The 12225-nt window shown below is 42.4% G+C and overlaps 1 protein-coding gene across 1 annotated transcript; it reads right to left on the reverse strand.

Moving 5' to 3' along the window:
- Positions 1-397: 397 nt before the first annotated feature.
- LOC138907579 (uncharacterized) lies at positions 398-1621 on the reverse strand. The gene is made up of 3 exons (XM_070198179.1): positions 996-1621; positions 765-881; positions 398-647 (listed from the first exon to the last, which is right to left on the reverse strand). The coding sequence occupies exons 1-3, from the start codon at positions 1619-1621 to the stop codon at positions 398-400; spliced, it is 993 nt and encodes a 330-aa protein (XP_070054280.1).
- Between the last annotated feature and the right edge of the window lie 10604 nt (positions 1622-12225).

Here is a 12225-nt window from a genome sequence, read left to right on the forward strand (position 1 = left end):
TCAATTCAAAACATAGCACACGGTTTCCTACTATTCTACAAAACAAAAACTAACTACACCTAGTTCAAACAAAACCCTTGGAAAAGAACCGCGGCACAAAAAAAAACCAAGGGGGAATTATTACACTAAATACAAAAGAAAATCTTTTTGTCGTTTCCTTTCGACTTTAATGCCTCAAGAAAACCGTCGAATGATATCCATCATCGGGAAAAGTCAAAATTTTAAATTTTTAAGGTTTTTTCTCATTTTTCTATCTCTAACTACTAAAACAACAAAACTAAATTACTAACACAGATACATACAACATACAATTTTCCCCACCCCACAAATTAAGTTGTGGCATGTCCCCATGAGACACAATTAAATAGCATAAGGTGAAGGAAACTTCTCTGAATTTTCAGTCGGGGTCTGAGTCGAAGTCGGGCTCCATTCCACGCGCCCAAACCAATGCACGCATCCATGCAGACAGCTTCTTCTCAGCCTTCTTCGGGTACACCCTACACTTGTATTTCTCAATCAGTAGGACCTTCTCTTTCGATCTTTTCACTCTCCACTCTACACTTGCAGCTGGCTTCTCCTTTATCACCCTTGTCTCTACATCCATCTCGAACGTTACAGTCTCTTCACCCACTCTAAGCATGAGTTTTCTATCATGTATATCCAATATTGCTCTACACGTTGCTAAGAATGGTCTTCCTAAGATAAGGGGGACCTCTTTGTTCTCCTCCATCTTCACCACGATGAAATCTACAGGAAAGACAAACTTATCTACCCGAACTAATACATCGTCCACTATCCCCTCGGGTATTATATCTGTTTCGCCTGCCATCTGTAAAGATATTGGTGCAGACCTTATCTCTCCAAGCTCATTCTCCAGTTTCCTGTAAATAGACAAAGGCATTAAATTAATTGAGGCACCAGAATCACACAAAGACTTATCAAAATTAAGAGTGCCTAACGAGTAAGGTATAGTAAAACTCCCTGGATATCCACACTTTTGTGGGAGTTTATTTTGCAAGATCGCGTTGCAATGCTCTGTGAGCTTGACCACTGAGGTCTCTTGTACCTTTCTCTTCTTTATCATGATTTCCATCAAGAACATAGCATAAGCTGGAATTTGGGAGAGAACTTCAGTGAATGGCAATTTTACATTAACTTGATTCAGCTTATCCAGAAATCTCTCAAATTGCTTGTCCAGCTTCTCTCTATAAAGATTTTGGGGAAAAGGTAGAGCAGGCATGTGCTTGCTCACATCATCAGATTCCTTCCTTCTTGAAGTTTCCTCCTTCTTTTTCTCAGCTCCCTTCTTGCCTTTCTTCTTCTCAGTCTTTTTATCATCTTCAATTTTCAGCTCCTTCCCACTTTCATTTTCAGGCACAGCTTCTTTGTGAATTGGAGTGGGATCGTTCAACACTTGTCCGCTTCTCAAGGTTACAACATTTACCATTTCTTTGGGATTATTTTCAGTATCAACTGGCAGACTACCTAGGATTCTCTCAGATAATATAGTTGCAATTTGTCCCACTTGTCTCTCCAAGTTACGCAAACCTGTCCCAAGTTCTTTGATAGCTGCACCATGAGCATCTAATCTCTCATCAGTCTTGACAATGAAGGATTTCATCAGATCTTCTAACCCAGACTGAATTGGCTATTGAGGCTGAAACTGCGGCCTTGATTGATTCCCAAAACCAGGAGCTCCTTGAAATCTGGAGTTATTTTGATGCCATGCATTTGTTGTACCTCCAGGTGAACTCCATAAAAACGGAGTGCTTCTGACCCATTGCATTGAAGTTATAATTTCCCACAACATTTACTTCCTCAGTTGAGGCTTGACACTCATGAGTAGGGTGTCCTCTTCCACATATATCATAAGCTGCGTGATTCTCACTCTGTATTGAAGCTAAGGTCAGCTTCCTTATCTCTTTCACCATGGCATCCAGCTGTACCTGCACAGATGTGTTATCATCAACCTGGTGAACACCATTCGCCCTTCTTCTTTCAGCAATTTCAGAGGGCCACTGATTTGTATCTTCAAACAACTCATCAAGAATAGTGACTATCTCTTATAGAGTCTTTTTCATCAACGGGCCTCCAGCTGCATTGCTCAATGTTCTGCGAGCGGCGGGTGTCAATCCATCCCAAAAGTCCTGGAGTTGCATCCAGAGTTCAATTCCGCTATGTTGACACTTTCGCACTATCTCTTTAAACCTCTCCCAAGCTTCAAACACAGTTTTAGTCTCATTCTGACAGAAGTTATGGATTTCTCTTATAAACTTGCCCATCTTAGCTGATCAGAAATATTTGTCAAGAAATTTTCTGGTCATTTCATCACATGTTCTAATCGATCCATTAGGCAAGCTTCTAAGCCAGTGCTTTGCATCGTCTTTTAGTGTGAAGGGGAAAGCCCTTAAGTAAACTGCATCTTGTGACACACCATTGTATTGAAAGGTGTTCATAATCTCCTCGAAGTCCATCAAATGATTGTTTGGATCTTCGTTCATCTTTCCCTTAAAACGCAGTTGTTTTGAAGGGTTTGGAGCAACCCTTGCTTTAGCTCAAAATTATTAGTTGCAACTGGAGGTGGTCGCACACTTGATAAGCCTTGATTGTAGACCGGTCTAGCATAATCACCCAGTGGTCTCCCAGCACCGGGAGCTATATTTCCAAATTGGTCTGCACCTAAAGGTAGATTCTGAGCAATTCTTCGAGCCCTCTCCTCTTCATAGACAATTTATGCATTTCGAAGAGCTGTATCCTCAGCATCTCGTGCAGCTTTTTCTCTTTGCTGGGATGCCTCTCGTGAAGCCAAATCAACATTATCATCATCTCCCGCCATAACTTCCTTGGTTGAGGATTGCCTAACCTTCTCTAATTTCTTGGCGAGATTTCTTTCCTTCCTCAACTGTCGTAGTTGTTTCTCGATTTCTGGTTCGTATGGTTGCAATTCCTTACCAGAAGATCGAGTCATGCACCAATCTAACATGTAGCCTGTGCACAATCAAAGAACACCAAATATAAAAACGGAAAAATAAAATAAAAACAAAAATTCCTGAATAAGCTGTACAAACTATTTCAAACACTAATGATTGCCAATCCCCAGCAACAGGCGCCAAAATTTGACGAGCGCAAAACACACACTAAAATATACTCGCTAATCGAATATAGTAAATTAAAATATCGTATCTACAGGGATTGGAGTTAAACAATAGTATCGTAGTTTGTAACTAGATTGCTATCCAAAATGATCAACAACTTAGGTTTATGTGATTAAAACTAAATTAACTAAGAATATATACTATTGGCTAATGAAAATCAACACAAGTATTAATCAAAGGAAGTTATCAATTGGGAGAAGATAGGGTTTATAGGATAAGTGGAAGATAAATGTTTGGAATTTAACTCTATATAATTCACTTCTAATATCCAAGTGAGTCTCTCGAATTTACTTGGTTATTAGTTCAATTGATTAGTAGAAACTCCTCTCTCGATTAAGTCTCAACCTCACAAGATGAACCAATTTTAAGCACGTGAAGATATGCAAGAATTCGTAGTGGATTGGTATTTAGGAGAACCTCTCTCGATTATCCTCCTAACTAAGTTTAATCAACAATTCAACTAGCCTATTCCGATTACAAAGAAGAATTAATGACTTCAACCAACAAAATATAATGCAACGATATCACACGTTATGCCTCTCTCGATTACAATAAAAAGTGAATATAGATGCAACAATTAAAACATCCAAAATGATTCAATACATAAAACTAGAGTTAACTATCCATAAAGAAGTATCAATACACCAAATCCATCAAACCCTAAAGAGAACTACTCCATGGATATAGAGTAATTCATCATAACAATGTTTAAGTTAAAGGAAAACATAAAACAATCCAAACTCTTATCTTGAGTGACAATTGAATGATGAAATCCTTGAGCTTTTGCTTCTCCAACTCTTCCTTGGCTTCCTTAGGTCTAAGATGTGTCAAAAGACCATAAAATAATATTTCTACATGTATTTATACTAAGTAGGGCCAGACCCAGACGAAAACACCTTTTCCTGCGCGAACTAGGACAATAACTCTGTAAAAATTGCACATGCACGCCGCAATGGGCGACGCGCCAGGCGGGGCATTAATGGGAAAGTCCAGAGAGTTAAAATCTGCCAGACAACCAGAAAATATGCAGGCGCGGCACACCGTGGGTGTGTTGTTTTCTTAGAGTCCGGATTTTTCTTGACTTTTTGATATCCAGACATGATTTTCGACCCCCGAATGCGATCCCGGCTTATTCCGTTGGGCTTTTACTTAGACTTCAAAGCTCCAAATCACTCGAATTATCTCCATAACTTTTACATAGCTTGGAATTCTCCTACTAGGCATAAAATATATAATTAGTGCAAACCACTAGCGATTAAAGCTCAAACTCAATTAAAGTGTAGTAATTTGGAGTGTAATAAGCGATTAAACATATAATTATAGCCTACCATCATTCTCTCACAGATGGTGAGAACATGCACCGCTAGATCCGACGATCAGACACACGTGCCTCCTGCTACAGCTGCGAGAGGCCGGGATCGGGGCAGTGGCCGAGGAGGGGCATGTAGTGTAGCTAGAGCACCTACCCGAGCTGCGATAGAGGAGCCCCCAGTAGCTTTAGTTGGGAGGCAGGAACCTGAGGCGCCTGTTACCACCCCTGCACTTAAGGAGACCCTCACACAGTTCTTAATCATAAGTGGTACTCTAGCTCAAGCGGGGTTGATTCCACTTGCACCAGCCATATCTAGGCAGGGGGAGGAACTCAAACTCCCGTGGCCCGTGCCCTAGAGCATCGGGTCCATATTGATCAGGTCTCAGAGGACCAGTGCAGCCTTTTGTTCTATTTCAGCCCTAGGTTAGGGAAGTAGTATCTGAGGAGGAGGAACCTAGACTTGAGCGGTACAAGAAGTATCATCCTCCTACATTCAGCGGCCTAGTTACAGAGGATGCACATGGTTTTCTAGAGAAGTTCCATTGTATTCTCTGCACCATGGGTATTGTGGAGATGAGTGGGGTTACTTTTACTACATTCCAGATATCAGGACCAGTGTATCAGTGATGGCGGGCTTACGAGGAGGGTAGCCCAGCTGATGCAGCTTCACTCACACGGGCTCAGTTTTCATAGATGTTCTTGAGAGAGTTTGTTCCCCAGAGCCTTCAGGATGCATGGCGCGTGGAGTTTGAACAGTTGCGTCGGGTTACTATGACAGTGTCAGAGTACATTGTCAGATTCAATAAGTTGTCCAGACATGCACCTGCCTTGGTTTCTTCAGTCAGAGGGCGGGTCCGTCGATTTATCGAGTGGCTCAACTATGGTATTAGATTTAGCATGGCTCGAGAGTTGGAGAAAGCTACCCCACATTAGTAGGTGGTAGAGATCGCACGAAGGTTCGAGGGTATGCAGGGCCGCGAGAGAGAGGACAGGGAGGCCAAGAGGCCTCTAGATTCTGGTGGGTATAGTGGTGCCCATGCCCCTATTGCAGCCCGTCGTGGCAGGGGCTATGTGAGCCGTCTAGCTCATTCGGCACTTCCAGCTTCTAGTGGTACTCCATCTACTTCCAGGTCTCAGGTTGCCCATTATGCACCGCCACTGTCTAGTGCACCTCTTACACGGGGTGCTTTAAGCGGTCGGTCCAGCCGATCAGGCCCGAGCCAGTTTCAGCAGCCACGCCCATCGAGAGCTTGTTTTGAGTGTGGTGATATCCGTCATATGGTGAGGGACTGCCCCAGAATCAGGAGGGGTGCACCTTCACAGATTACACATGCTCCATGTATTCAACAGGGTCCCCAGACTTCTTAGGTCTACTGCTCCAGTTACCGCTCCACCTGCACAGCCAGCTAGGGGTGGAGGTCCAGCGGGTAGGGGTTTCCCTAGAGGGGGAGGCCAGGCCAGGTGCTATGCTTTTCTAGGTAGGACAAAGGCGGTTGCATCAGACACAGTTATCACAGGTATTGTTCCGGTTTGTCATAGAGATGCATCAGTCTTATTTGATCCAGGATCTACTTACTCATATGTATCATCTTATTTTGCTCCGTATTTGGGTATATCTCATGATTCTTCGAGTTCTCCTATGTTTGTGTCCACGCCTATGAGAGATTCTATTGTTGTGGACAGTGTGTATCGGTCATGTTTAGTTGTTATTGGTGGTTTTGAGACCAGAGTTGATCTACTATTGCTCAGTATGGTAGACCTTTATGTTATCTTGGGCATGGACTGGTTTTCTTCTTATCATGCTAATCTTGATTGTCATGCCAAGACGGTGACATTGGCTATGCCATGTTTACCGCAGTTGGAGTGGAAGGGTACTTTGGATTATGTTCCTAGCATGGTTGTGTCCTTCCTTAAGGCACATCGGATTATTGAGAAGGGGTGTGATGCATACCTAGCCTTTGCGAGGGATGTTAGTGTTGATACTCCTACCGTTGAGTCATTTTCGTTAGTGAGAGACTTCCTAGATGTATTTCCGGCAGATCTTCCGGGCATGCCGCCAGATAGAGATATCGATTTTGGTATTGACTTGTTGTCGGGCATTCAGCCCATTTATATTCCACCATATTGTATGGCCCTAGTAGAGTTGAAGGAGTTAAAGGATCAGTTGCAAGAGTTTCTTGAAACCTATCAGTCACATCGTCTCAATACCCATCAGCTATCTCATACCATCCTCATGCACTCAATAGTATCTCTTGTTGATACACCCGTTCTGGAAGACCTCCTGCGAATTTGAATCTGCTGATATTCCACCATCACACGTTCAACCTCCTGACAGTCGTACCATCTTCTTCAAGCGATCCAAGCTCACATCGCAATATGTGCCTCCCGCTGGGTAGAGAGTAGAACTCTTTATAAGAACTTCATCAAAATCACGAAACCGCTAACCTGCTCACAGGAGATAGCCCACCTGTGTAACCTCAAATCGACATCCTTCATCATTGCTATAGTTACATCCATCATGAGATCAATTAATCTCCCTGGGTCTACACTGATCCACCAGCCGTAAGAATCCTTTCATTCATTAGCATCACCCAAAGGTCCAACAATATGTTTGAAACTCGAAGTTGTATTTCCTCCAAAACAATAATCGAATACTCACATTTTCCTATATTCCAATCAATCCCTTCTCGTCACATCCAAAATTCCTAAGCACAGAGACCACCTCAGGGATCACCTCCCTCTAACCATCAACACTGAAAATGCCGATTCAATCCTGAAGTCACAACACATAGCCATCTCTAATAACTTTCAAGTAGGTTCCATCTCACAACACCGTGCCCAGAGGCAAACAAGTGAAGGCCAACATGCCGATGAGCCTCAATGCATTCATTCAAGGATGGCAACACCACAATATTAACAAGAACTCCACCAAATTAAGAAATAGCAAATCTCGACCGTAGGCAACACCAACACTGGGCTGAAATGATAGAACACTCTTCCACAAGGCGATGATAATGGTCCGCCTGCATTAGTATGAAAAAGCATCATGCATGCACCGCATCTGTAGCATCTTCACAACTCGTCGGTGCTCAACTGATAACAAATGCTTGACGTCGCGTATGATTGAGAAGGAAGGAACCGAAGGCATAAGCTTCAATGAAATCAAAACGCACAATGAGGAATCAAGGAAGGTAAGTTTTTCTAACAGCCATGTAGCCTCTCGAAGATAAGTATAGACGTCTTTGTACCGATCCGCAAGACTCTACTAGACTTGCTCATGACTCATGAGACCTAAGTGAACACAGTGCTCTAATACCAAGTTGTCACGACCCAAATCTAATAATAGGTCGTGATGGCGCCCAACTATGCTGCTAGGAAAGCCAACGCGTGAACCTCCACTTAAGTATCAATTTTAAATTTTCAAAATCAGGAATTTCATTAAATAAATAGAATAATATCTATCACTCATAGGAACCTATGCTTTTCTTTATTAAATTTCCGAATATAAGTAAATCATAAAGTGAGGTGATAATAATAACGTGAAATAAAATAATGAACATCCACTAGGAACCCGCAAAATCCGGTATCGCAAGAGCATGAGCATTTACTAGAACAATACAACACTACCACAACATCTGTCTGGAATATAAAATAGACAATATATAATAATTGAATAAGATGGAGATTTTGTGTGCCGCGAATGATAGCGTAGAATGCAGCTCACCATAAAGTCCCCTCAGCAGGTGCGCCAATGCACCACGATGACCACCTAATGTACATGCCTCAGTACCTGCACATTCACTGCAAAAGTGTAGCGTGAGTACGTAAATCTACGCGTACCCAGTAAGTATCTAGCCTAACCCCGAATAGGTAGTGACGAGGGGTGGACATTGACACTTACTAGTGGTTTAATAAATTAAATATAATAAGGTAGACAGGTATGAAACATGGTAAGTAAACAGTGAGAACATATATAGGCAAATAATACGGTCTACAACTGAACAGTGAACACAAAGTCCTCAATTATAGGATACCTCCTTAAATGGACAATGTAATGGTCAATACCAAATCAATAGTCACATCTCAAGTCAGGAAACTCATGAGTACACGGACCCCTTATCAAGTATTTTGCACGATTCTGCCGAGGCGAGTGGCCCGATCCCATAAGAGTGTATTACAGTAATCCTACCGATGCGAACAGTACGATCCCATAAGAGTGCATTATAGTAATCCCGCCAAGGCGAAAGGCCCGATCCCATAAGAATATGTTACTCTGCCGAGGCGAACGGCACGATCCCATAAGAGTGTGTTACAATAATCCTGTCGAGGCGAACGGCCCGATCCATTAAGAGTGTATTACAGTAATCATGCCGAGGCGAACGGCCCGATCCCAAAAGAGTGTATTACAATAATACTGCCAAGGTGAACGGCCTGATCCCATAAGAGTGTATTACAGTAATCATGTCGAGGCGAATGGCCCGATCCCATAAGAGTGTATTACAGTAATCCTACCGAGACGAGCGGCTTGATCCCATTAGAACAAGAAGCTTTAATGGGTCCTTAACCTCACTCACGAATATACGTGTGAGTAATAAAATTTAAGGAAATTTTTCGATGAATACGCACAACGCGGAAGAAACTTGTAAGGGAAGCACAATTTTTCCACAGCTAATCAAGTGGCTCGTCAAGTATCTAAAATAGCAAGTCCGATACTCTACCCAAGTCTAGTCTCGGGCTAAATGTAAATTAAAGCAACTAAACATGCAGGAATAACTCAAATATTATGATTAAAGCATGGCGTGAGTCTATGTCTACCCAAACCTAATCATGAATTCTAGCATACGCATGGACACTCGTCACCATATACGTGCGTAGCCCCCACAACATATAGCACATAGCAAGTATAAAACCTACGGGGTGAATTCCCCCTTACAAGGTTAGACAGGAGACTTACCTCGCTCCGAACTTTCATAATTGGCTCCAACGCCTCTCTAACTCCTCAAACTGATGCCCATCAATCCGAAACTAGTCAAACAACATGCAAACCAATAAGAATATACTTCAACACTTATAACTAATCAATTTATGACAATTTCCAACTCCGCTCGAAAAGTCAACAAAGTCAACCACGGGCCCATGTACCCAGTTTGTGAAAAGTTTTAAAGATAAACATTACTCATAGCGCCACAAACTCAAATATATAATTTATTCCTAATTCCATGTCCAATTTCATAGTCAAAATCCAAAAACACCATTTCTAGGTCTTCCACCAAAAATTTCACATTTTCCACTTAAATTCGCGAATATACACGCCTAAATTCGTGTATTTAACTCACAACGCATAGAAATCACTTACCTCATGATTGATGATGAAAATAGCACTCCAATGTCGCTCCAAAGTCGGGTCCCATGGAAGAAATAACGTGAAAATGAGCCAAACCCCCGATTTTAAAAAAACACTGCCCAGCCCGACCTTCTTCACGAACGCGGCAAGTCCTTAGCGTTTGTGAAGCACTACCAGCTTCTGCTCCCCAATTCCTCTACGCGAACGCGAGACAAGGCTCGCACACGTGAAGCTTTACCAGCCTACCCATCACGAACACGGTTGCACACTCACGAACGCGAAGACCAAATTCCCCTACCTGGCCAGCTTCTCTTACACGAACGACCAGGCGATCGCGAATGCGGAGCACATTCGCGATCGCACCACTACCCAACACTTCGCGAACGCGATGTCCCTATCGCGAACGTGTAGAAAAAAAGACCCCCAGCTTAAATCCTTCTACGTGAATGCGTGAGAGCCTTCGCGTTCGCGAAGAACAAAACCAGACACCAGTACCAACAGTTGCAAAACAAGGGAAAATGATTCGAAACCACTACGAATTACACTCAAGGCCCCCGGGACCCCGTCCAATCACACCAACAAGTCTCAATGCCTTATCCAAACTTATCCGAAGGCTCGAAATGCCACAAATAACATCAAAATCAAAAATTGACGACAAAAATTCTTCTTTCAACTTTCAAATATTCAAACTTCGACGAACGCGTCCGAATCATACTTAAACATTCCGGAATGACGCCAAATTTTACGCACAAGTCATAAATCACAATACGAACCTATTCCAATGTTCGGAATCCCAAACAGATATTAATAACATTAAAGTCCACTTCAACTCAAACTTAGAAAATTCTTAAACCTTCAAAATGCTAACTTTCCATAATAAGAGTCGAAATACTCCCGCACCGCCCGGTACTCAACCCGAACATACGTCCGAATGCGAAATCATCATACGAACCTATTAGAACCTTCAAATCCCAATTCCGAGGCCGTTTCCTCAAAAGTCAAACCTTGGCCAACTCTTCCAACTTAAAGCTTCCAAATTGAGAAATTTTCCTTCCGAATCAACTTTGAACTTCCCGAAATTCAATTCCGACCATAAGTACAAGTCATAAAACACGAATTGAAGCTACTCAAGGCCACCAAGCTGCCGAACAACGCGCTAGAGCTCAAAATGACATGTCGGGTCATTACATTCTCCTCTACATAAACATACGTTTGTCCTCGAATGTGCCAAGAACCATTTCGGAGTAGCCCAAAATCATTGATTAAAACCTCACGCACCTACCCGTGACACCACAACCCATGTGAGTACATTCGCTCGAGCTAGACTGAAGATCCTTCCTGCTACCTTAGCCCACAAGCCTTAGAACCAAATTCCAATATCCAAAATTCTCTACTAGACCCGATTCTAACATACGTACACCGTACCAATCTCTACACGCTGAACCAAAACATGATCATGCACTCATGCTGATATTACACAATGTACCGCATAATGCATTTGCCCATTATAACGTCCTCCAAGCACAACAACTGCAAATTTACTAACCTGATGCCCGTAGTATACCTCATAATGCGTATAAGCCCTGATCCAACCCTAGCAATACTGCAACGATGAAAGAGACATGTAAAAGCTCATAACCACCTATCAAAATCAATAATTCCTGGAGTCTCTCCGCTTGACAAGAACCATTTCCTCATGCTGAACTGATTACTGACATTTTCCTCCTAATATACCTTATATGAATCTGATTACACTGATTTCAGGCCCAACAACCTCGTCTCACCCAGTACAAGTTGCTCGACCGACAAACAACATCAAAAATCACCTACAACCTCATACGACGACATCAATGTGACAACAAGCCACAACTCGAATACGACCAACTAAGGAAAAACGATCTCGGGTAAAGAGCTATCCAACCCGTGTAACAAATAAAATGGTCAAACATATGCTATGAACCTATATCAGAGATGAGAAACAAGGCATACAAAATAGGTATAAGGAACCGTACTCAACATCTCACTGTTATGGCATGCAACCGGATCCATACATGATACCATTGTGGCATGCAATATGATCCAAATATCACACCCGTGGTGGCGTGCCACCCGATCCGAACATAACAATCAATAAGGGAAATACTTATCGATCCAAAATGTTCATACCCACAAAACACACGTATATTAATAACAAGCATGCATAACATAACTCTAGGGAGACGGATAGCGTCATGCGCTACCAGAGCCTAAACACGACTAAGGTGTAATAACTGACCTGTATCTCAAGAGCCATCTTGCTCATATAACACCACAAGCTACACGGTATCACAACACATGTGCGAATAATTAAGCCGTCTCACAACCCACATGGAATAATAGAGTGCACCTGAAATAGCCGACGCTAGGAATATCAT

The sequence above is a fragment of the Nicotiana tomentosiformis genome, chromosome 3, assembly GCF_000390325.3.
Source record: "Nicotiana tomentosiformis chromosome 3, ASM39032v3, whole genome shotgun sequence".
In the NCBI taxonomy this organism is placed as follows: Eukaryota; Viridiplantae; Streptophyta; class Magnoliopsida; order Solanales; family Solanaceae; genus Nicotiana; species Nicotiana tomentosiformis.